This window comes from Octodon degus, unplaced genomic scaffold, assembly GCF_000260255.1.
Source record: "Octodon degus isolate 3935 unplaced genomic scaffold, OctDeg1.0 scaffold00059, whole genome shotgun sequence".
Lineage (NCBI taxonomy): Eukaryota > Metazoa > Chordata > Mammalia > Rodentia > Octodontidae > Octodon > Octodon degus.
In genome coordinates, this window is record NW_004524635.1 from 8,926,217 (window position 1) to 8,953,665 (window position 27,449).

The 27,449-nt window shown below is 34.1% G+C and overlaps 1 protein-coding gene across 1 annotated transcript in view; it reads left to right on the forward strand.

Moving 5' to 3' along the window:
- Zcwpw2 (zinc finger CW-type and PWWP domain containing 2) overlaps nucleotides 1-27,449 on the forward strand; it is a 250,227-nt gene that overhangs the window by 141,997 nt on the left and 80,781 nt on the right. The window contains exon 5 of the mRNA XM_004634224.2: nucleotides 22,826-22,872. Within this exon, the coding sequence (XP_004634281.1) occupies nucleotides 22,826-22,872 (47 nt within the window). The remainder of the gene's footprint in view (nucleotides 1-22,825; nucleotides 22,873-27,449) is intronic.

A 27,449-nucleotide genomic window follows, 5' to 3' on the forward strand; every position in this document is an offset into this window, starting at 1 on the left:
AGGAAGGAAGGAAGGAAGGAAGGAAGGAAGGAAGGAAGGAAGGAAGGAAGGAAGGCAGGCAGGCAGGCAGGCAGGCAGGCAGGCAGGCAGGCAGGCAGGCAGGCAGGGACGCAGGGACGCAGGCACGCAATCAGGCGGTGGATATACCTCGGTGTTCTTCCTGGGTTCAAAATAATTAGCAACTATCAGATGATTCACACAGATGATGGCTTAAGGATAACATTTCTTTCATCCCATCAACTGTGAGGATTTCCTCACCTAACAATTTCTTACAAGTTGAAAATAACACATATTTTCAACTTTAGCCCATATTTTTTCTTCTACCTCATGAATCTGGTATACCATTGTATTTAACTCTTTCATTATTGAAATATGCAGGGACATTAAATGATATGTAAATAGAATTTAATCTGATTATAACAAAATTCAAAGTTCAGCCCACATTAGATGCTCTGTTTTTGTTGTTTTAGCTATTACCTCAACTTATTAATTCATCTACTGGGACTTGAAAACTTTTCATTATATAGGAATATTCAATAAAATTCTATTGTTAAAACTATAGGGTGTGACCTATGTCACCTATAGTGTACTTTCACAGTTTTACGTTATTTGTAAAAATACTTATCTACAGCCCATTTCTTTCATGTTGTTTTAACTTGTAATTTTCTAATAGTATGTCGTGTTGAATATCCTTTCATTTGCTTAATTTCCACCTCGATATTTTTTCTGGTGAAATGTCAGTTTTATCTTTTACCCATTTTTGAATTGGTTGTTCACTTTTTTATTGTAGAGATTTAATTGTTCTTTACATGTTTTGAATACAAGTCCTGAATAAAATGTGTGTTTTGCAAGTATTGCTCACAATCAATAGTGTGTCTTTTTATTTTTTTGATAGTGCCTTTGCAGGAGAGATATATTTATTTTTAATGAAATTCAGTATACCATGTCTTTCATGAAGAAACCATTTGTTGTATTTAAAATATCATTGTTGTGTTCACAGGCATCCAGATTTTCTGTGTTGTTGTAATACTCAGTTTACTGTCACAATTACAAAATAGCTGAGGTAATTAACTTATAAGTAGAAAAGGTTAATTCATTTTAGAGTCTCTAATCTATTGCATTTAAGCATTTGAATGGCAGTGGCAGGGAATACATGGGAGAGTAAAACTGCTTACCTCATGACCAGCAGCAAAAGAAAAGGGCTAACGCCTCCAGTCCACTTTGAAGTTGTGTCCCCAATTCCCTGAAGACCTTGCACAAGGTCCCTTCTCCTAATAGATCTACAGCCTTCCAGAAGGTGAGGATAAATCCTGAAAACAAATTCTCTAACACAGAGACAATACAGACCAAAATTATAGCAGCTACCTTCTACAAGTTTTATAGTTCTGCACTTCATGTTTGGACAATATTCTGAGTATTATCCGTTTGTTTTCATAAAGGCTGTAAGATTTTTGTCTAGGTTGTGTGCTTGTGTGTGTGTGTTTGTGAGTGTGAATGTCCAATTTTTTCTGGAATTATTTCTTGAAATGATTGTATTTTTGCTACATTGCTCCTTTGTCAAAAATTTGTTGGCTACATTTACATGGGTCGATTTCTGGGCTTTCTAATCTGTCCCATTGATCTATTTGGCTATTCTTTCAGCAGTACCACACTGTTTTGACTTTTTTTCATAATGTTAGTGAGAGACAAATAGTAATGAGACAGTTTCAAATCAAATTGGTAGAACAGTTTCAATAATTAACACACTGCATACACTCTTCCTAGCGGTTATTTGCTGTACAAGATACAGATGTGATACCATATTTACAAACATCATTAGAAAAAATCCCTCTATTCATTAAAAGAATGTAACTATTTTTCTATCCTAACCATTTTGATTACACAGATACAAAATGGACATTCATCTGTATCCCCTTTTTTGTTTAGTTCCATCATTTGAAGATTATAGGTGTGTTAAATCTGCAAAATATTCTAAAAGAGTCCAGTAGTCCATAATAGTATTGGGTCTTCTGCTTGACTGACAGTGTCAGAAATTGTTGACCTAAGTCCCCTACAGCTCAACATAACAGCGTGGCTTTACTTCTTATGCTTCATTTTTATACTTTTCTGCTGGATGGTCAAGACCAAGATGAAGCAAGAACTATGCAACAAGAGTTGAAGCTTTTGGGTCTGATAAGGTCAGTGAAATCCCCTCAGGATTTATCCTGAGATCCTGTACCTCAGATTGTAGATCCTTCATCAGTGTCAGCCATGTGGATGAGTCATGGCCATTGTTTGGCCAATGTGTTCTCTGTGAAAGCCTGAGAGAATGTTTTCTCTCCATGTGACTCTCCTTAGGCACACTCTACATCATCAATCACATTCCTCTTTGGCCTCATAATCTCCTTGATCAGAAAATTTGGGACACTACTGAGTTACATGATGTTACAGTACAAGTTCTTATATGTCCTGAGACTTAATTGACTTTGGAAGGTTAGGGCCAAAATGTTCGCTTTCCTTGTGGCCCTCCTTTTTCTCTAATTTTGGTCTGCAAACATAGGTGATTAACCCTCCAGAAGACAAGCTTATTGTATTACCATACAACCTAGGCTGTTAAGCTTAACCTCACTATCTGTCTGAATATCAAACATCTCAGGCATAACATGAAACAGGTATTTTTCATCAAGTATTGACATGTTGAACTTTAAGTCCCTACAGAATAGGGTGAAAAAACATTTAAAAAATTAGAATATATTTTAAAAACAAGCACAAAGAATTATATAATTCTTATGTTTACACATAAGTTCAGAGATCTAGTCATATACAACCTTGTAGCAGGATAGTCCCACAACATTCCTTTTCCTGTCTCCTGCCTTCATTCACCACCCCCTTCTTTTTGAACAATCATCTACCCTAGAGACAGGATGGCAGTAACTGGCATGTCATGACAAGCAGCCCATAATCAGAAGACCACAATAACAGGCACTCCAAGCATGAACCTACCATTACAAATTGCCATCTTCAGTGCAGTTGCTTAGTTCACAGGTGTCTGTATATATAGTTAGTCAGGGTGAGAATCTTTCCAATTAACTGCTAGATTCAAAAATCTGCTAAAGATTCTCAGGATCATTGCCTTGCCCATTTTCTATATATAACTGTATGGCATGCCCTTGTCATGTTTCCTAGCTCTTCTCCTTTCCCTCTCTTAATTATTTAGTCCTCAAGTTCTTGCTTTCCTTTTAGTTGTATTATAGCTTTCAATTCGTATTTTTTTTCAAAGTTTTATTGATAAACAGCAATGAGACAGTTTCAAATCAAATCAGAAGTACAGTTTCAACAAATAATACACTGCATATATTCTTCTTAGTGGTTAATTGCTGTACAAGATGCGGACTTGTGATCCTATTTACAAACACATTTTTTTTTCTTTTTTTTGCGGAACCAGGGATTGAACTCAGATCCTTGCGTTTGCCAGTCAAGCGCTTATCCTACTGAGCCATCTCCCCGGCCCTCAATTCGTATTTCTTCTTTTGAGTTCTTATACTAGGGAAGCTATATGATATTTATACATGTGGGTCTGGTATATTTCACTTATGAGTATATCTTCAAGTGACATCCACTTAAATATGAAGGTTTCAAGTTTAGTTTTCTTTATCGCTGAGTAATACTCCATTGTGTAAAAATACCACAACTTTTTCATCCATTCCTCAGGTGATGGGCATCTTGCTTGTTTCCAAGATTTGACTATCACAAATTGTGCTGCTATAAACATAGACACACATATATCACTATGATATGATGTTTTCAGATCCTCCTGGAAAATTTACAATAGAGGAATAGCTAGATTAAATGGGATTTCCAGTCCAACTTTTCTAAGGAATCTCCACACTGATTTACATAACAGTTGCACCGGTCTACATTCCCACCAGCAGTGAAGGGTTCCTTTTTCCCCACAGCCTCTCCAACATTTGTTGTTGGGTGATATCTTTATGATGGTCATTCTTTCTGGGGTGAGATGATATCTCAATATTGTTTTAATTTGCATTTCACTGATGGCTAGTAATGTGGAGCATTTTTTTCATATATTTATTTGCTTCTTTAATTTCATCCTCTGAGAAGTGTATGTTCATCTTGGATGCCCATTTCTTGATTGGGTCTTTAAATTTTGGGGCCCTAGTGTTTTTTAGTTCTTTATAAATTCTAGAAAGAAGACCTCTGAGTACTTATTTGTCATTATTTTTTCCAGATTTGTGGTTTGTCTTTGCACTTTGTTGGTAATTTCTTTTGTCATGCAAAAACTTCTCAGTAAGAGCAGGTCCCAGTTGTTAATTCTTTCAAGTGTTTCCCGTGAGATTTGATTTTTGTTCATGAACTCTTTGCCTACACTGACGTCTTTAATAGTTCCTCCTACTTTCTCTTCCAGGAGATTTAGTGTTTCTGTTTTAATGTTTAGATCTTTAATTCATTTAGCTTAGTGCATGGTGATAGACCTGGGTCAAGTTTGAGTTTTCAGCATGTATAGAGCCAGTTTTAACAAAGAGAGCACCATTTGTTAAAGAGGCTGTGTTTCTTCCAGTGTGTATGTAGGGCCCCTTTGTCAAAGATAAGGTGCTGAGTGTGTTTGTAGAGTCTTCAACGTCTTCTAATCTATTCCATTGATCCTCAGGTGTATTTCATTGCCAGTACCATGCTGATTTTATCACAGTAGTCTTTTAGTATAATTTCAAGTCAGCAATTGTAATGCCTTCTGCTTTGTGTTTATTGCTCATCATTGCCTTTCCTATTCTAGGTGTTTTCTGGATCCAAATAAATTTTACGAATGACTTCTCTACCTCTGTGAGGTATGTTTGTGGTAGTTTGATAGGGATTGCATTAAATCTATACAGCAATTTTGGGAGTATTGCCATCTTCCCAATGTTGCTTCTTCCTATCCAGGAGCATGAAATGTTTCCTTTTTCTGAAATGCTCTACGTTCTCTTTTTAAGAGTACTTTAATCTTACTTGAAAAAATCTTTGACTTCTTTAATTAGGTTAATTCCAAGGTATTTCCTTTTCCTCGGTGATATTGTAACAGGTATTATTTCTATAATTTCCCTCTCAGTGTGTTTGTTACCTGTGTAGAGAAATGCTATGGACTTCTGGGTATTGACTTTGTATCCTGATATACTACTGAATTTCTGTATTAATTCTAGTTGCTTCTTGACGGAGTTTTTTAGATCTTCCAAGTAAAGTATCATGTCATCTGCAAATAATGATAATTTAACTTCTTTACCTATTCTTTTTCCTTTATTTCTTTCTCTTGTCTAATGGCTCTAGCTATTAGACAATGATTCCAGAACTATATTGAATAAGAGTGGTGATAGAGGACATCCTTTTCTTGTATCAGATCTAAGAGTAAAAGATTTCAGTTTTTCCCCATTTAGAATTATGTTAGCCATTGGATTTTCATGAAAGGGTTTTACCATATTGAAGTAGAGGCCCTCCATTCCAATTTTCTCTAAGACTTTGAACATGAATGAGTGTTGGACTTTGTCAAAAGCCTTTTCTGCATCAATTGAGATGATTATGTGTTTTATGGTTTTCACTCTCTTGATATAGTGTATTACATTTATGGATTTTCGAATGTTGAACCATCCTTGCATCCCATGGGATGAATCCAACCTGGTCATGTTATATGATCTTCTTGATGATTTGCTGTGTTCCATGTTTTAGGATTTTATTGAGGATTTTTTCATCTATGTTCTTGAGGAAGATTGACCTGTAGTTCTCCTTCTTAGTTTCATCTTCCCCCCCTTTTGGTATCAGTATAATACTTGCCTCCAGGAATGATTTTGGGAGGATAACTTCCTTTTCAACTTCATTGAAGAAGATCAGGAGTATAGGAACTACATCTTCTGTAAATTTCTTGTAGAATTCATCTGTGAATCCATGTAGGCCTGGACTTTTCTTTGTAGGTAGGTTTTTATTACATCTCGTATTTCATTGGCTGTTATTGGGCTATTGAGAGTGGCTATATCTTGTCGATTCAGCTTTGGTATTTTGTAGCTTTTTATGAATCTGTCCATTTCTTCTGTGTGTTCTATTCTGTGAGTGAAATGATTCTCAAAGTAGCTATTGATAATCTTGTGAATTTCCACTAGGTCTGTGGTAATCACACGCTTTTCACTTGCTATTGCTTGTATTTGAATTTTTTGTTTCCTCTTTTTGATGAGGTTAGCTAGGGGGTTATCGATTTTATTTAATCTTTCAAAGAACCAGCTTTTTGTTTTGTTAATTCTTTCAACTGTTTTCTTCATCTCAATTGAATTACTTTTTGCTCTGATCTTTATGATTTCTTTCCATCTTTGGACTCTGTTGTTTCGTTTACTCTTCCTTTTCTAGTTGTTGAAAGTGTAGAACTAGGGTGTTGATTTGTTCCCATTCTGTTTTCCTAATGTGTGAGTTCACAGCTATGAATTTCCCTCTGAGAACTGCTTTCATCGTATCCCATAAATTACGATAAGTTGTGCTTGAATTTTCATTGAATTGTAGATATTGTTGAATTTCTTGTTTAATTTCATCTGTGACCCATTGGTTGCTGAGTAGGGTGTCATTTAATTTCCATGTATTGAAAGTTTTTTTCTGGTTTCTTTTGTCATTTATTTCCAGTTTCATTGCACTGTGGTCAGATAATGTGCATGGGATAATTTCTGTTTTCTTGCATATACTTAAGCATGACCTATGGACCAGTATGTGGTCTATTTTAGAAAATGACCCATGTGTAGCTGAGAAAAGTGTGTATTCAGCTGTGTTTGGGTGGAACACTCTGTATATGTCCACCATGGCCATTTGTTTCAAGCTCTGGTTCAGTTCTGTTATTTCTTTGCTAAGTTTTTGTCTGGTTGACCTATCTTTTCGGGATATGGGAATGTTAAGGTCTCCTGTTAAGATTGTGGTAATATATATTAGTTTGGTGTTCCCATGTTTGTTACATACAGATTTATGAGTGTTACTGCTTCCTCTTGAATTTTTCCCATAAGTAGTATATAGTGGCCTTCCTTATTTCACTTGATCAATGTTGGTTTGAAGTTGAGACTGTCTGAGAATAGGATTGCTACTGCTGCTTTTTTCTGAGTTGCTGGGGCATGTAGTATTGTTTTCCATCCTTTGACTTTCAGCCTATGAATGTCTTTATGAGTTAAATGTGTTTCTTGTATAAACTGTATTGTTGGATTTTGTTTTCTAAGCCACTGTGCCATTCTGTTTCTCTTAATTAGGTGATTGAGTTCATTTATATTGCTGGTTAGAATTGAAATGTATTGACTTACTATTGACATGTTATTTACCTATTGTCATTTAGTCCTTTTTCTCCTGTGTTTAATTGTTTACGCTATTTAGTTGGTTGCTTTTGATCTCATTTGTGGAGTTCTGATCATTTTGGTCCCTTGCTAGAACATCTTTCACTACCCTGTGTAGGGTTGGCTTTGTCATCATGAAATTCTTTAGTTGTTGTTTGTCATGGAAGAATTTCACTTCTCCATCAAACTTGAAAGAGAGTTTTGCAGGGTATAGTAGTCTTGGCTGGAATTTGTTTTCATAGAGGACTTGAAGTACTCTGCTCCATGCTCTTCTTGCCCTCATGGTTTGTGAAGAGAAATTGGCCGTAATTCTGATGGGTTTTACTTTGAATGTGATCTGCTTCTTTTCTCTAGTGGCGTTTAGTATATTATTTTATTCCTGAATTTCTGGGATCTTGCCTATTATATGTCTTGGTGTCTTTTTAATTGAATTGAGGTTTCTTGGCATTCTGTATACTTCAGTTACATGAATGTCAGATTGTTTCTTTATCTTTGGGAAGTTTTCTGCTATTACTTCTGCCCATATTTTTTTAATGTCATTTGTATTGACTCCTTCTTTCTCATTGATACCTATTAGTCTCACATCATTTTCATTGTCTTGCAAATGATGAATTATTTTTTTCCTGCATGCTATAGTAGTTTTTAATAGATCTTTTCTTGCCTTTTCACTAGCTGCTCCAGCATCTTCAAGATCTGAACGTCTGTCTTCACTTTCACTTAAACAGTTTTTCAATCTTGTAACTGAGATTTTAAGTTCTTCTATATCTCTTTGACTCTGCTTCATGCAATCTATTTCTTTCCTGTATTGCTCATTCAAGGAATTCATCATTTTTCTATTCTCCTCTATTTTTTATCAATGTGTTCTTTAGAAACAATTATTAATTCTTTTACTGCAGTGTTTTCTTCAGATTGGGTTTCCTCCCAATGTTTCTGTAGTTGATTCTTTACTTCAGATGCTATCAGTTCCAAGCATTCTTTTTTTTTTTCAGAAAAGAATTCCACTCTGAGTTCCTCTATAATTTTCTGCTGTTGCTTATTTACTATTGACACTATTAATCCATATGTTTGAGCTGAGCTAGTAGAAAAGAATTCCGCTCTGAGTTCCTCTATAACTTTCTGCTGTTGCTTTTTTTACTATCGATGCTATTAATTCATACATTTGAGGTGAGCTAGTGTCCTCTGAGCTAGTAGAAAAGAATTCTGCTCTGAGTTCCTCTATAACTTTCTGCTGTTGCTTTTTTACTATCGATGCTATTAATTCCTACATTTGAGGTGAGCTAGTGTCCTCTGCCCTTGTTCTGGGTGGGCATTGGGTTTCCTCCCTGTGTTTCTGCATTTGATTGTTTACTGCAGATGCTATTAATTCAGGGATTTTTTTTTCATTTCCAATCTGAGTTCCTCTATATCTTTCTGAAGTTGTTTCTTTATTTCAGAAGCTGTTGATTCATTGATTTCAGGTGTATGATTCCCAATTTGTTCTGTGTTAGTGTTCTCTGCACTTGTTATGGGTGGACTTGGGTTCTGAGATTGCATTTTGCTCCTTATCATTGTGATTTTGTGTAGCTCTGTCTTCTGACCTTTGTCGGAGAGTTTTGATGCAGTTATAACCTTAGCACCTACTGAGATTCAGGTGCAGATCTACAAAGTTTTAAGTTATCCAGATGTGCCTGGCTTGTGTCTGGCTGCTGTGCTCAGCTCCTTCCTGCTGGTGCCCTTGGGAGTAAATCTTGTTGTGCCCCTCTGGCAATATGTTCTGCTTCTGGACTAGCTGAGTGGCTTTGTCCCCTACTCTCTCTGCAGGGATTGCAGCTGCATGGTTTCACTCCATGCCTCTATGCCAGGCCTGAGCTGAGTCTGGAGGAGACAAATTGGAGTAGAGTATGAGGAAGCTCTCCCACATACTCACAGGGCCTCGTCCAGGGCGGATCTGGGGGTCACTAGAATGCGGCAGAGATTCTTACTGTGCTGGTTGTGTCGGGAGTGCTGCCGAGTAATGGATGGTCCCAGTGGAGTAGAAGAGGGTCTCACCCACGCCGTGCCTGGGCTAGGACCAGAAGGTCCCACAGGCACAGAGTAGTAGGAAGGTCTCCCACATACTCATGTGGTCTGGGCTAGGACTGGATCTTCCCACACTCTTTTGATTACTTTAGTTTTATAATAAGTCTTAATGTTGGTTATGGTCAGTTCTCCAACTTTATTATCCTTCAAAATTGAATTAGTTCCTCTGTTTTTTTTTTTTCCCCCTCCATACAGATTTTGGAATCTGTTTTTTATCTAAAGAATTGTGAAGTTTTGATTAAGATTGTACCAAATCTCTAGATTTCAGTTAAAAATAATTAGCATCATAATGAGTCTATTCATTAACATAAATGTCTCCATTTTTATTATCTTTATAACTTACTTCATCATAATTTTACATTTTTATTTAGATCTTTGTGTATAAAGTTTGTTACATTTATGGCTAAGTATTTTACTTGGGGTGCTAACATAAATAATCATGTATTTTCAAATTTCAGTAGTTCATTTCTGTTGTATAGGAAAGCTATTGACTTTTTCATATTAACTTTGTACCTGATAATCAAGGATAGTTCTAAGTAATTTTTTGTTGTTGTTGTTCTTTTTGTCAGTTCTTCCAGATTTTCTCCATGTATTATAATGCCATTTGTGAACAAACACTTTATTTCTTCCTTCTAAAACTTTATACCTTTATCTTTTTTCTTGACTTACTGCATTGACTAGGAATTCCACCACAATGTTAAAATAAGTGAATACAGGGAACAGACTTCAATAGTTTTGGATTTTAGCAAGAAAACTTCTTAGTTTATTACCATTAAATATGATGCTATCAGGCCAGAGAGATAGCTCAATGGCATAAGCACCTGCCTGGCAAGCATAAAGTCCTGAGTTTGATCCCTGGTAATAAGAAAGAAAGAAAGAAAGAAAGAAAGAAAGAAAGAAAGAAAGAAAGAAAGAAAGAAAGAAAGAAAGAGAAAGAAAGAAAGAAAGCTATCTTTAATTTATTTTTAGATGTTCTTCATAGAGCTGATTAAGTTCCAAACTTTTCCTAATTTGATGAGAGTTTTTATCATGAATAGATGTTAGATTTTTATCAGTGCTTTTTGTATGTCTATTGATATGTTAATGTACTTCGTCTTTGGCCAGTTTTTGATATTATGGAGATGTTAGCCTCATTGACTGTTTCAGGAAATATTTCTATCTTCTGGAAGAATTTGCATAGAATTTTTAAATACTTTCTTAAATGCTTAGTAGACTCCAATAACAAACTTATTTGAGCATAGTGCTTTTTGTTTTTGTAGATTATATTGATTTAATTACTTTAACTGATATATGCTCTAATTCAGATTGTTTGTTTGTTTCTTAGGAGAGTTTGAGTAGAGTAAATGTGTCAAAAAATTGGTCCATTTCATCTGTGTTATCAAAGTTATTGGTACAGAGCTATTCATATTATTATTATATTATTATTAGAGTTATTCATAATATTATTTTGTCTTACTTTTTTAATGACTTAGGGATCAACAATGATGTCTTGTTTTATTTATATGAATAATTTGCTTTCTTTTTGCTTTTTTTCCTTTATTCATTTTCTCCCTAATAATTTCATTCTCTACTCTTATTTCTTCCACTTTGTCTCTCTCTCTTATGTTTTGTACTAAGCTTCACCAGAGTCTAACCAATTATAGTGATTGTCAAAGAAGTAGCTTGTAGTTTTATTGATTTTTTCTTTATTCATTGTCTGTTTTCAATTTAGCTGCTTTCTGCTAGAACTGATCACTTGTTAACTTATGTTTACTTTAGATTTCATTGGCTTGTCTTTATCTAGTTTCTATGGTGGAAACCTGAATTACTGATTTTAGCACTTACTGCTTTCTAAAACTGTATAACCCTAAGCAGTTCCTAAATCCCACACATTTTGATACACTGTATTTGCATTTTTATTTAGCCTGGAAAATTTTAATTCTATTGAGGTCTCTTTTTATATTTTTATAAATTTATTGAGAAAGAAGTAACAATGAGATGATTTCAAAACAGGTTGGTAGTACATTTACAATAATTAATACATTGCATATTGTTATCTTTGTAGTAGTTATTCCTTGTAGAAGATGCAGACATGATCCTGACTAACTATATATACTGATACCTGTGAACTAAGTAACTGCACTGAAGATGGTAATCTGTAATAGTAGTTTCATGCTTGGAGTGCCTGTCATTCTGGTCTTCTGAATATGGGCTGCTTGTCATGACATGCCAGTTGCTGCTGTGCTGTATCTTGGGTAGATGATTGTTCAAAAAGAAGGGGGTCATGAATGAAGGCAGAAGACAGGAAAAGAAATGTTGTCCTGCTTCAAGGTTATATATGGTTAGATATATGGACTTATATGTAAACATAAGAATTATATAATACTTTATGACTATTTTTTAAAATATATTCTAATTTTTAAATGTTTTTTCATCATATTCTGTAAGGACTTAAGGTTCAACATATCAATACTTGATGAAAAACACCTGTTCCATGTTATGCCTAAGATGTTTGATATTCAGACAGATAATGAGGTTAAGCTTAACAGCCTAGGTTGTATGGTAATAACAATAAGTTTGTCTTCTGGAGGGTTAACAACCTAAGTTTACAGATCAAAATTAGAGAAAAAGAAGGGCCTCAAGGAAAGCCAACATTTTGACCCTAGCCTTCCAAGGCCAATTAAGACTCAGGACATATGAGAACTTGTACTGTAACGTCACGTAACTCAGTAATGTCCCAAATTTTCTGATCAAGGAGATTATGGGGCCAAAGAGGAAAGTGATCAATGATGTAGAGTGTGCCAAAGCAGAGTCACATGGAACGAAAACATTCTCTCAGGCTTTCACAGAAAGCACATTGGCCAAGCAATGGCCGTGACTCATCCACATGGCTGACACTGACAAAGGACCTACAATCTGAGGTACAGGATCTCAGCATAAATCCTGAGGGGATTTCACTGACCTTATCAGACCCAAAAGCTACAACTCTTGTTGCATAGGTCCTGTTTTACCTTGGTCTTAACCATCCAGCAGAAAAGTACAAAAACAAAGTATATAAAGCAAAGCCATGCTGTTATGCTGAGCTGTAGGGAGCACAGGTCAACAATTTCTGACATTGCCAGTGAAGCCGAAGACCCAATACTCTTATGGACTACTGGACTCTTTTAGAATGTTTTGTTGAGTTAACACACTTATAATATTCAAATAATGGAACTTAACAGAAAAAGGGGATACAGATGAATGTCCATTTTGTATCTGCGTATTCAAAATGATTAAGATAGATATATAGTTACATTCTCTTAATGAATAGAGGGATTTGTTATAATAGTGTTTGTAAATAGGATATCATGTCCACATCTTGTACAGCATTAACCATTAGGAATAATGTATGCAATGTGTTAATCATTGAAACTGTCCTACCGATTTGGTTTGAAACTGTCTCATTGCTATTTGTTTCTCAATAAAATTATGGGAAAAAAAGATACAGAAATGATATCTTGTCTAAACACTATTAGTTCAAAAATATTCTTCTCATGGAACTAAGAGAAAATAGCTCTATTTTTGTGCTATTTTGTGTATATATATATTTTTTCAAGTACAAAATGGTTCTTCATTTATATCTCCCTTCGTGTTTATTCCTGTCAGAGATATGTTTTCGATTGCCATTCATATACTGCAGGTGCATGAATTCAGCAGAGAAATCCAACACGTTCAGTAGTCTATAATACTACTGTATTATCTGCAAGACTGGTAGTGTCAGAAGTTGTTGACTTGAGCCTTTTACAGATCAGGATATTAATATGGCTTTGCTTTTTGTTCTTCGATTTTGTACTTTTCTGCTGGATTGTTAAGACCAAGATAAAGCAAAACTTGAGGTCTCTTTTTGAACTCATGGTATAATTAGAAGTGTTTTTGGATTTTTCACTTACTTTCTGTTACTGGTTTCTAATTTAATCAATTTTGGTTTGAGAATCAATGTTATATGACTTCTATTCTTATAAATATGCTTTTTGATACAGAGTATGGTGAATTTGGGTGACTATCCCATATAAACTTGAGAAGAATGTATATTTTACTATTGTTAGATGAAACTAACTATGACTATAAAATATATCCAGCTGATTGGGGGTGTAATTGAGTTCGCCTATGTTCTCACACACTTTTTGCCTTCTGAATTTTTCCATTTCTTTTAGAGTGTTGTTGGACTGTTCAGCTATAGTATTGGGTTCATTTATTTCTCCCTGTACTCTAATAAGTTTTACCTCTATGTTTTTAGTGTGTACACCTAAAAACAACTGAATTGTTATGCTCTTTGATGTACTGACTTTTTAAATAATTATTTATTACTTTCTTTTTTCCTAACTTTCCTCAATCTGAAGTCTACTAATTCTGAAATTAATACTGCTAACCCTTTTTTTAAACATTAATGTTACTATGGTGTATCTTTTCTTCCCTTTTGTATATTAATTATATTTTAACAAACATTTTTGGTGGTTGACTTTGAATTTGCACTATGCTTTGCCATTTAATGCACATTTACTAATAAATAATTAATACCTTCATGAGTAATAAAAGTACCTTATAACAAAATATTTCTAATTCCACCCTTCTGTCTTTTCAAATATTCTTGTAACTTCACTTGCTTATTAGCAAATGAAGTTACACCATGAATAAACACTATTCCTATTCTTCTCTCATTGTTTCTTTGTTTTTCAGTTTTGTTAGTCTCTTTTGAGTATGTTCTCAAGTGCAGAGATTCTTTCCTTAGATGTGTTGAGTTTACTAATGAGCTCTTCAAAGCTATTGTTCATTGTTTTTTATTGTTGTTACAATGCTTTTGTTCCTTTAGGTTTTTTATTATGTATTAGAAGTTCCATCCATATCCTTAAGTTACACAACTTTTTATGTTGTCTGTAACATTAGAGTTTTTAGCACATGATTATAGTTATTTTAAACTCACAATGTGGGAAAATTAATGGTTCAACACATGCAAATCTATAAGTGTAATACACCATCTCAATAGAGCCAAAACAAAAAATCACATGATCATCTCAGTAAAATGAAAAAGCTTTTGAAAAGTCTAACACTCATTAATGATCAAAGCCCTCCAGGAAATTATAATACATGCCTATACCTCAATCTCATAAAATCTATCTATGATAAACCAACGGCCAACATCATTCTAAATGGAGAAAAATTGAAAGCTTTTACTCTGAAATCAGGTATAAGGTTGTCTACTACCAACACTCCTATTCAATATAATACTTGAATCATTAAGCAGAGTCATTAGACAAGAGAGGGAAATAAAAGGAGTAAGACTAGGTAAGGAAGAAGTTAAACTATCATTATTTGTAGATGACATGATACTTTACATGGAAGACCCAAAAACTCCATCAAGAAGCCCCTAGAAAATAATAAAAAGGATTCAGTAACATGACAGGTTGCAAAGTCAATACCCAAAAATCAATAGCATTCTTCTACACAGATAGCAAACTCACTAAGAGAGAAATTAGAGAAACAGTATTCTTCACAGTAACATCCAAAAAATTAAATACTTAGGAATTAATCTACCAAAGGAAGCAAAATATCTATACAATGAAAATTAGAAAACAGAGATCAAAGAGGATTTCAGAAAATAGAAAAATATTCCTTGCTCCTGGATAGGAAGAACCAACATTGTGAAAAAGGCCATACTTCCAAAACTGTTATATAGATTTAATGCAATACCTATCAAAATACCATCAACATACTTCACAGATTTAGAGAAAACATTCCTAAAATTTATTTGGAACCAGGAAAGACATAGAATAGCAAAGGCAATCCTAGCCAACAAAACAAAGGCAGGAGGCATTACAATTCCTGACTTGAAATTACACTACAATGCTACTGTGATAAAATCAGGATGGTACTGGCATAAAGCCAGACCTGAGGATCCATGGAACAGATTAGAAGATGCAGATACAGCTACAAACACACTCGGCCACCTTATCTTTGAAAAATGGGCTAAACATGTTCACTGGAAGGGTAACTTCATTAACAAATGGTGCTATAAAAACTGGCTCTCCACTGCTATTAACTGTGCTTTGAAAGGAGCAGTTAATATTTAAAGTTTTCACATTAGATAACCCTATACACTAATATCTGTAATCTGAGCAACTATATCAAAGACAAAAATATACAATACAAATATAATACAATACATGTGCTAAACTAAAGTCAAAATAGATTAAATATCTAAACATTAAAACAAAAACACTAAATCTCCTGGAAAAGAAATCTGATGGAAATCTTCAAAACACAGGAGTAGGTAGACAGTTAATGAACAAACGCCTAACTGCATGGGCGAATACTGCAAAGAATTGATAACTGAGATCTTACCTAATTGAGAAATTCTGGACATCAAAAGAAATCACCAACAGTGTGAAAAGACAATTTAAAAATTGGAGAAAAATTCTTAGACAACAATTACTCAAAGTACTTCTATATAGAATATATAAAGAACTTAAAAAAAAATTCAGGTCCCCAAAACCAAAGACTCACTACAAAAATGAACATCTGAAATGAATACACACTTCTCAAAAGAAGAAATACACATGGCATAGAAATAAATGAAAAAATGTCCACAACACTTGTCATTCAGGAATGCAAATTAGAACCACTGCAATACCATCTCAATGCAGAAATAATGGTTGTCATAAAGAAATCAGATAATAACAAATGCTGGGAAATGCTGTGGGGAAAGAGGAAAACTTCTCTGTTGGTGGGAATGTAGATTGGTACAACCACTATGGAAATCAGTGTGGAGACTCCTCAAAAAATTAGAAGTCCCAGTCAACCCAGCTATTCCTCTTCTGTTTATTTTTCTAAAAGAGTTGAAAACACCGTACCATAGTGATAAAGTGCACTCATGTTTATAGCAGCACAATTTGTCATAGTTATATCTTGGAAACAACCTACATGTCCTTCATTTGAGGAATGGATAAAAAAGATGTGGTATTTTCATGCGCTGGAGTATTACTCAGCTATAAAGAAAGACACATTTGAGGCTTTTATATGTAAATGGATGCAACTAGAGGCTATACTCTTAAGTGAAGTAAATCAGACCCACAAGGTTAAATATCATATTGTCTCCCTAGTGTAAGAAGCTGAAAGAATAAATAAAATCTGACAGGTATGATAGATATAGTAAAATGGAAAGAGATTGAACATAAAGAATAAACAATGAGGATGAAGGAAAGGAGGAAAGGGGAGGGGGAAGGAAGGACCAAAGATCATTGAACTTTATGTACAATAGTGCTGAGATAGTTGTACTACTAATTTCCATCAGTTTTGTGTTTGGTTTGTTACCAGAGATTGAACTCAGGACCTTGTGTCCATTAGATTTTTGAAATTAGCAGTTAATATTTAAAGTTTTCACATTACACTATACACTAATACCTGTAATCTGAGCAACTATATCGAAGACAACAATATACAATACAAAAATTATGGTTGAATACCTCTCATCTTGTTCTTCTAAATATATACTGTTTCTAATGTCTTATCCATTATTGCTATACTCTCTTTAAAATAAATTCTTAAAAAAGTAAAAAAAGGACAAGAAAAAAGTTAAGGTTTATTGAAAGCAAATGCTAAAGTTTAATTATTTAACCAATCTTGCATACCTATCTGTTAATTTGAGTAACAGATTTGATGATAAAAATAAGTAATACAACAACCATTGTTAATTTTCTATTCTTGTTTTGAAATTCTGTACCAAATATATTGTTGTGTGTCACTGTTTCTCTCTTTGTTTTTGCTATTTGTTATTGTTTTTGTTTGTGCTCTTCAAAATAAATAAAATATAAAAAAACCCAAAATGAATTAACAACCTGATAATTTTACCACATCTATCATACCTGGATCCAAGTCTGATGTTTCTCTAAATTTTATCTTTCTTTATTTTTGACTTTTAATTTGCCTTATATATTTTTTGGGAAGTTCTACATGATGTTTTGGGCAACAGAAGTTACAATTATAAACTTTTAGTAATATAATGTCAAAGCAATTACAGGAAGTGTGGGGAGACATTGTATATTCCTATAGTTTGATCTCAGTTCTAAACTGAACTTTAGAAGCATGTTATTTGTATTCCTATTTTTTCCTCCCACCCTTTTACAGAAAAGCAGGGCTAGAATAAGGTATTTTGTTTCCTTCAGTCAGTTAGGTTCTGAAAAGCACCTCAATACATCGTGCACTAAATAAAGTCAAAATGGATGAAAGATCTCAATATTAAAACAGAAACACAGTCTCCTGGAAGAGAAAGTAGGTAGAAATCTTGAAGACATATGGGGAGGCAGAGAGTTCTTGAACAAAAATCAAACTGCATGGGACATACTTCAATGAATCAACAAATAGGGTCTCATCTTATAAAAAATCTTTGCACATCAAATGAAATCAGAGTAAAAAGAAAACCCACAAAATGTGGAAAAATTTATCTAACTGTCACATAGACAAAGTACTTCTATCTGGGATATATAAATAATTAAAAAGAAGACACCAAAATTCAAATCCAATCTAAAAATGGACATCTTAAATGAGTACATACTTCTCAGATGAAGAAAATGCCAATGGCAAATAAATATATAAAAAATGTTCAACATCATTGGTCATCAGAGAAATGAAAATTAAATCCATACCGAAATTTCATATCACCCCAGAAGATTGGCTATAATCAAGAAATCAATCAATAACAAATGCTGGTGGTGCTGTGGGGAAAAAGGAATACTTCTCCACTATTTCTGGGAGTGTACACTGGTACTACCACTGTGAAAATGAGTGTGGAGATTTCCTCAGAAAACTAGGATTAGAAGTCCCATTCAATCCAAAAATCTCCTAGATGTTTTGCCAAAAGAGCTGAAAATGTCATATCACAGTGATATTGTGGACCCATGTTTATAGCAGCACAATTTGTCATAGCTGCATTTTGGAAACAACCCAAATGTCCTTCACTTGAGGAATGGATAAAAAAGATGTGATATTTATATACAATGGAGTATTTCTGAGCTATAAAGAAAGACAAATTTGAGGCTTTTATATGTAAATGGATGCAACTAGAGGCAATACTTTTTTTTTCTTTTTCTTTTCTTTTTTCTTTTTTCTTTTTTTTTTGCAGAACCGTGCATTGAACTCAGGCCCTTGAGCTTGCCTGGGAAGTGCCTATTCTACTGAGCCATCTCCGCAGCTCCTAGCAGCTATAGTCTTAAGTAAAATAAATCAGACCCACATGTGTAAATGTCAGTATGTCTCCCTGGTGTAAGAACCTGAGAGGATAAATAAAATATTAAACATATAATAGATATAGTAAAATGCAAAGAAACTGAACACAAGAAATAAACAATTGAGAAAAGGGAAAGGAGAAACAATAGGAAAAGGAGGAAAAGGGAAAGAACAACTGGGATTGGGAAAAGGCGAAAAGAAGGAAGGAATGTATATAAGTAGCCACTATATTAGTAGTACAATGATAATTGTACTGCTAATTTCAATCTTACATGCCTATAGCTGGTAATCTTAGCAACTACTTTGAAGATAAAAATATGCAATATAATAACCATTGTTAATTTCCTATTATCTTGTTTTGAGATTTTATATACTTTTTGTTTTTTATTATCTTTAAAATAGACTATGATAAAATAATTTCATGTGAGGTCAGACCTCATCAAGAATGCTGCTAGGGTATATTTTCCCTTATGCTAGGCAAAGCATGATAGATTGTTCTCCTGTTTTCAGTCTGAAAGCCTGTCTGGTAGTTCACAGCCTTCTAACTGACCTGTGAATGGGTTTCCCTGGAGTTGGCTATGAGACTTGGCTACACTGTCCCTTTTGCAAACACTTTATAATTTTCTCAGTAGGTTTTTGTGCATGAGTTGATCATATAAATTGTGATTGTTTTTGCCTTTCTCCAAATTTGGGGACAAACATTTATCCCATGACGTCACTTCTCTAAAAGATCTAAAAACTTCTCCACTTTTTAGTCTATTTAGCTTTTCATATGTTGGGATTAAGTGACAAATTCTAATCTCCTCTCACTCCACACTAGACTGCTTTCAACTATTTTAAGGAAGTGTTTTCATTTGTTATATTTAAAGAACAAGTTAATGAAGTTTTTCAGAGAGCATAAATGGATAAGCTTTAAAAATCTTATTAAAGGAAAGAAGCCACTGAGTTATGTTAATATTTGTGTTTCTCTCTTACATGACTGTAAATAAAAATATATATTATTCTGGGTCATGAGGCGTACCACTACTCATTTAGAAAATTTCAATTGCTACCTGCTGCTCTTCATTTGTACTTAAAAATATGACTTGTGTGTAACTCAGAGGAGAAATAAAGATTCTTTTTGTTATCAAAATCTGCATTTTCTGTTAACTTTTTCACCTGTAGTGGTGAGGGTGCTGACATGGAGTGATTTATGAGGTTAGGAGATTAAACCTTTCCTAATAGGGAAAATTCAGCTTTTAGATTCTTAGTGGTGAATATTGCTGAAGGTGACCATTGAGCTGCTGTTATTAATAGAGCATAGTGATCATAATATATTTTTTTGGTGGAACCAGGGATCAAACTCAGGCCCTTGCGCTTGCCAGGCAAGCACTTATTCTACTGAGCTATCTCCCTGGCCCCAATCTTAATATTTTGAGTATTACATCAGAATATTCCTTTCATTTGGAAAACATTTGTAGTTGATACTCTCTCCTGTACTCTCCATTTATTGGGTGATGATTCCATAACTTCTAAAAAGAATTTATTTATTTGGTATAGTGCCTCACTAGGAAGCTCTGACTCATAGTGATCCTCCTGTTTTCAGCCTCCCCAGAGCTGGGATTACAGTCATGTGCCACCACGCCTGGACTCAGTCACCAGCTCAGCATGCCCCAGGGATGGGGCTGGTGCAGCATGCAGGAATGGGGATCGAACCCTGGTCCCTGCGCTTGCCAAAGCAGGCACTTTAGTCCACTGAGCTATCTCACCAGCCTGATTCCATAACTATTGTTTATAAAAAGTTTCTTGAAAAATAGCTTAATATTTTTGTTTTCAATTCATCTCCATACTGCAAATTTTTCATAAAAATATTTTCAGTTGAAATGCAACAAGTATCCATTCTGTTTCTATTAATTTACTATCTGCCAAAGGGCTTAATTTTGTTTTTATTTTTTTGTATTTCTCTCTTACATGACTGTAAATAAAAATATATATTATTCTGGGTCATGAGGCATAACTACCTTAATTCTGTTTCTATTAATTTACTATCTGCCAAAGGACACTTTTTTTTTTTTTTACTTTTCGAGGCTTTTGCAAATTCATCTTTAGTTATTTATAAGGATTTTATTCTCACTAAAAGTCTTGAAAAAATACCTTTTTCATAGAAACAATTTGTTTTATTTTCTAATTACAATAAGATCTCACAAGTCTCATTTATAATGAAGCATACATTATAGAATTTCAGTAGTTTTATTTTTTCAGTTATCCTGAAAGATTTTGCTACCTTATTACTGATTAATTAAAATAATTAAATATAATAATATAACCTTTAAAGGAGTGAAATGTATCATCATTGTTATGGTTTAGATAAAATGTGTCCCTCAAAAGTCCCCTGTGCTCAGAGTTGGGGCTTGTGGAAGGTTATTGGGGCAGGAGGGGCACTGTACTCATCAGTGATTGGATGCATTTGTTGAATCTATGGCTACAAATGCTGGAAAAGACCAATTTCCCCAGGTTTGCCTTTGTGCCTCTCTCCTACCCAGCTCCCCTTCTCTGAGCTTGTTGGCTACATTGGGGTGGACACCTGACTACCAAGCCCTTTCAACATGCTATTTATGCCTCCAGCCAGCCAGCCAACCATTTTCTCAGCCCACTGAAAATGCTAGCCTAATAAGCCTCTCTTTTTAAAGTTGTGCATCTAGCATATTTTGTTCTCATGACAGGAAAGTGACTATTAGAAGCAGTAAACAATTTTCCTAGTGTTCCAAAGGTTAGCACTCCCCTCACATCCACATACCTCAGAAAGTCTTTATTAGTTAAATGGGAATTACTAATTATTTATCTATCATTTTAGTAACTTTATTTACACGAGTTGTATTACTTAAATTTCCCAATAAAACAATAAGATAATAATTATTACCCCTTGTTGATTAATAAAGAAAATGAAGATCTGAGAACACAGACAGTTTTATATCTTACATCATCTAGTATAATAGCTTTATACTAAGTAATGCTTGATATACTTTAATGTATTACATTAATTTGGTCAGTAAGAGTGTGTATTTCAAATTCATGTATGTGTTTAGATAAAAATCAATGCACATTTATTACAAATTATAAATGATATTGAACACCTACTGAATATAAAATTTTATCCTTGCCGTGTGAAATATTCTAGTTTTACAGAAGTACTTTCATTTAGACATTTTAAAATATCCATAATATGAGGAGGAAATTTCTGTGGCCTGTCGTAACTATGTGTTAGCCAAAAGAACTGGGGATTTCTCCTAGTTAGAGGAATCTTTTGTAATGGTGGATTGTCTTGTTGATTCACCAGAAAAGAGAAAGTTTCTTCTAGGCAGAAAAACCATCTTAAGTGTGCAGATGGATATGGGACATACTTTACCTTTTGAAATATCCATAATATGAGGAGGAAATTTCTGTGGCTTAGGATAAGTAAGTATGCCTAGGATAGTCAACTCTTCCAGGTTTTAGACTGTATGTTAGTAATTTTGCCAAAATGTATGTTTTGCATGCAGAACAATATCTGGACATAATTTTCCACAAATCACTCACTAATTATTCTTTCTGTTTGTAAGTGTGCTAGTAGTATGAGAGAAGTTCTGATAGTCCTCGTTCTTAAGTCCTTATATCTTATGTGAGGCACTGTTCCTACATCAGTTGTCCCAAATAAACGCAGCAAACACATGTAAGGATTAGGAGCTTGTAATCAGGTGAGTTTGATGTGGCTACAGGACCTCAGTCAAGCTATTTTATCTTGTCTCCATTCTTCAGCTGTTAAATGAGGATGACCCTTGCAAAGACATCATGTATATTAAATGATACGTTGTTTATATAATGTTCTTAGCCCATGTCTAGCACATAGTAAATATGTCAGTGAAGATAGCTGGGATTTAAGTCCTGATCCTCTATAATCCAAAACCAGAAGCTGATCACAACCTAGAAGTCAGATATAGTTGATGCTAACCTGAGGAAGTATATTCAATCAATAAATTTAAGGAATGAGATTTATTAAGTAGCTGATGTGTGTGAATTCCCGGTATTATCACTTTTGAGTTACTTCGCTTGACTGACCTCTGGAAAGGTGAATTAATTGGCATTTCAAGTAAAGGAACTGCTAGAACAAAGTATATAAAAAATAGTTATATAACTGTGTTATTGTGAAAAGGACCATAGGTACTTTTATGAACCAGCCATATTTTATTCACTTACAGATAAATCCAAAGCAGATACCAAAGCTGCTGTGGTAGCCAAGAAAAGGGTAAGGTTATGTTTTATTATTATAAAATAAGTAAATTTTAAGTTCTGTTTAGTAATTCTAAAAATATTTAAAAACTTTTTTCTAAATGTTGAATATATTTTGAATTTTTTAATTGATACAAAATTAATTTATGATTAGTGTTACAGAATTAAACAACAGAATAATAGAAACCTATAAGTGGTTTAAATAGGTGAGTTAGAGAAATTTATTTATTTTTTGTATTTTAAGGAAGGGTCTACAGGGTGTTCAAGTTCTCACTGCTAGATCAGACTCTTAATGATTCGCCTGTTTACAGCCTCCCAAGAGCTGGGATTAGAGGTGCATGCCACCATGACCAGTCTCAACTGCCGTCTCAGTGTGCCCCAGGGATGGGGCCAACACAGCAGTCAGAGGGATCGAACTCCAGCCCCTGCACCTGAGAAATTTAGAATTAGAATTACAATATTTAGAATTTAAAAAATACTTTGAGAGTTAACTCAGTAGCATAAGTGCCTGCCTGGCAAGCACAAGGTCCTGAGTTCAATCCCTGGTAAAACAAACAAACAAAACCTTTGGAATACAAATTATATGTATACTTATAGGGGCCAGGGAGATGGCTCAGTAGAGTAAGTGCTTGCCTGGCAAATGAAAGGGCCTGAGTCAATCCCTGGTTCTGAAAAAAAAGAACAAAAATTATATGTAAATTATATGTATACTTGAAATGACAGAGATAACAATCAAGTAATATTGCCATATATTACTTTATTGTTACCAATTGTTCTCTACAAGAGCAGTACTATGGTTACAAAAATGCCCAAGTGTGATCAGGAGCCAGAATTGGTTTCTAAACTGTTTTTCTTGGTCCTCAATGCATGACATGAAGACTAAAAGTGAGAATGGTTATTGAGAACCGTTTAGGGTAGGTGGACATTAATTTTACCTGTTGACTCTAACAATAACAAAATAGAGGTTATAGTTGATATGTCATTTGTATTTCTTCCCCTTTCCCCAGAAACTTTTTTTTTTTAAAGAAGATAGGCTCCACATAGACAAGGGGAAAGATCTGGTTCTTTATTACAGGTATCTTGAAAGATATATCCCAATGAAACATTTCAAGAATTTGGGAAATACTTTGAGTTATAGTAATTTGGGGGAGTACAAATAATTTAGTTGAGCAAGGGCTAGTGACACTAGACATACTGAATAAATGGAATGAAACTGGGTAACAACTACCCAACATTTGGAATGATTTTTAAAAGTTCTGCCCAACATTTGGAATGATTTTTAAAAGTTCTTCTGGATTCCATAAACTATAAAATGCAATTGTATAGTGGTGATTTAATGTAAAGTGATACTGAAATATAATATGTTAGGACAAAAGCCAAGTAATTATTAGGAGGCTTATTAAGGAGAGGGGAGCTAATACTGAATACATATGTGTTTTTTATATTATTTTGTAATTTACTTAATATCTTCTCAACAAATTGTAACATTTTAACTGTGTATTTCTTGGTAGAAGGTAGAACTGTGGTCATTGAGAAGCCATAGAAAGCCTTTAGAAATATGTGTTAATAGTCTAAAAACCACATATTACTAAATTGCTATACATAAATAAAATGCACTGATCAACTTGAATTTGAAAAAAAAATAAATGTTTGGGAATATTTCCTGGCATTGTAAGGCTTTATGTTTGTAATATTTCTAACTACTTTAGCATAATGAGAAAGTTCTATGCTATAAAAATTACATACTAACATTATTTTGGGATGGTTTGTTGTTTTTTGGTTTTACTCCAATAGTACCCTCAAAAGCCTACTTTCACATTTTATTACATATTTCTAATTTAATATCACAATATGATTCCTTATTTATTTAAAGTTCTAGTCAAGTTCTTTTCAAGTTCCAGAGATAGCATGTGCCATGATACGTTGTAGGGTTCAAGAAAGGAGGTATATTTTCTATATTTTATTACTAGGTCATCCTCTGTCATAGCACAGGAAATTATTTTCTTCATAGGAAATTAGATTATCAGCCTCATTTGGTAACATCATTTGAAACCTATAATTTATTTTGGAATGTTATCTCTACTAATATTATCTCATGATAAGGATGACTAGCATTTCCCTTATTGTTTACATCTTTGAATGTAGCTATTCCAAGGCATATATACAAAATATATTGTATTAAGAATGTATTTCCATTTTTATGTCACATCTATGTTTTTTATATTAATTTTATTGAGAAAGAAGTAGCAATGAGAGTTCCAAAACAGGTCAGTAGGACATTTACAATAATTAATATGTTGCATATTGTTGTCTTTGTAGTAATTATTCATAGTACAAAATGCAGACATGATATCTTGTCTAAACAATATTAGTTCAAAACTTTCCTCTCATTGAACTAAGAGAAAGTATCTGTGTACCTATACTAACTGTTTTGTACATACAGATACATTTTTTTCACTACAAAATGGTCCTTCATTTATATCCCCCTTTTTGTTCAGAGAAGGGTATTCCACTGCCATTCATGTATTATAGGTGCATGAATTCAGCAAAGTAATCCAATATAGTCTAGCAGTCTAGAACAGTAGTGGGTTATCCGCATGACTTGCAATGTCAGAAGTTGTTGACTTGAGCATTTTACTGCTCAGCATATTAATATGGCTTTACTTTTCATACCTCGTGTTTATACTTTTCTGCTGGATGGTTAAGACCAAGATAAAGCAAGACCTATATAACAAAAAATTTAACCTTTGTATCTGACAAAGTCAGTCAAATCCCCTCAGGATTTACCTTGAAACCCTGTACCATAGTTTGTAGATCCTTTGCCAGTGTCAGCCATGTGGATGAGTCACAGCCATTGCTCGATCTATTTGCTCTCTGTGAAAGCCTGAGAGAATGTTTTCTCTTCAGGTGACTCTCCTTAGGTACAGTCTACATCGTCAATCACTTTCCTTTGTGGGCCCATAATCTCCTTGATCAGAAAATTTGGCATACCACTGAGTTACAGGATGTTACAGTACAAGTTCTCTTATGTACATGTATGTTTTTAATTTATTCATGGAGGTGGATGTATTAATTTAGAATACACACCATAATGCAATAATCATGAGACTTCAAATTGCATCAACTCACAAAAAGTACAAGTTTATTTTTTCATCAAATGTGATCAAAGGTGGGCTATATGTCCAGGTTTGAAGGAGACATTGCCCCACAAGATGATCCACACTTGCAGATTCATTCTTTTGGGACTATCAATCGCTGAGGTGTGACTTTTATGATCAGAAGTTGATTACATCATAACATTCACACTCTTGGCTGTGAAGGATATTAAAGTAGAAAAGAAATTCAAACAATTAGCTAAGGGAAACTGCACATATCACTTCCCCTGCTTTCCACTGACCAACGTTTATCAGTATATGGCTGCACTCAATGGCAAGAAGAAGACAGGAAGTGCAGCTTCAGGCTGAGCCAGAGGAAGGGGCCTTTTATTGCTTAAAGGATAAAAGGGAGCTTAAATAATTGGTTTCACTTAGTGGTCTAAAGGTTTCATTTCAAGATAGGAATAGGAAAGGGACCCAGTGGTGCTGAAAATGCTAACATGCTGTCTAATGCATACTAGCTATCGATGTGGTCCGCAAGTGGGGTACAGGTATTATCATCATTGTTCTTACAAGGAAAGTGCCACTATCTCATTTTTAAATGATGACAGAGAAGTTTCAAAACCACAATAGGAATTTATTCTAATGATTTGATTCGTTTCCTGTAACTATTCTTTAGTCACTGACCACTTAATTATCACTCATTTAAACTTAAATAACTTTGAACTTCATAGTAATAAAGAGGCAGTTTGAACTATTTACCTGTATAACACTTGTAGATTACAAAACATTCCCAAAACACTATCTTTCATTTCATACTCTTGGGTTGAAGGAATATCAGACATTATTATCATCTTAAAAGAAGGTTATTTATGGTGTGAGAAGTTAAGGAATTTGTCCATAGCTTCACAATGTTCTTTGGGTATTTTACTTCATTTTAATTAGTTTCTCTTAATTATAAAGTACATGACTGTGCTTAGACTAATAGATATAGACCTGATCCTGATTTTAACTTTCTGTATGATATATAACAGCAGATTTATTTCATTAGTCCTATAATGATGGACATGTAGATATTTTCAAGTTATTTTTTGCAGTTTGTTGCTGGGACAAGCAATGCTTTAATAACATGTTTGTGCATTTATCTGCAACTATTGGTACTATTATTTCTGTGGGATAGATTCCCAAAGAGGATTGCTAGATCCAATCTGATCTGTTACCATAGTGCATCATTTGAATCACAAGAGGACCTTGAGGAGATGTTAAAATTACGTATGATAGGTTTAGGTTGTCTCTCTTCTCTCTAACATCCCACAGACTAAAATAGAATAGCTCAGTAAGCAATTTCAAAATATTGAAGGACTGTGAAAACCAGAGTTAATATCTACAATAGATATCTGAGATGGTTGCACCTCCAAAGAAAGAATAAAGCAATAGTGTAGTGGGAGGACAGTTGGGGAAGTTAATGGTGCTGCCTGTTAGACTTTTGAAATATATT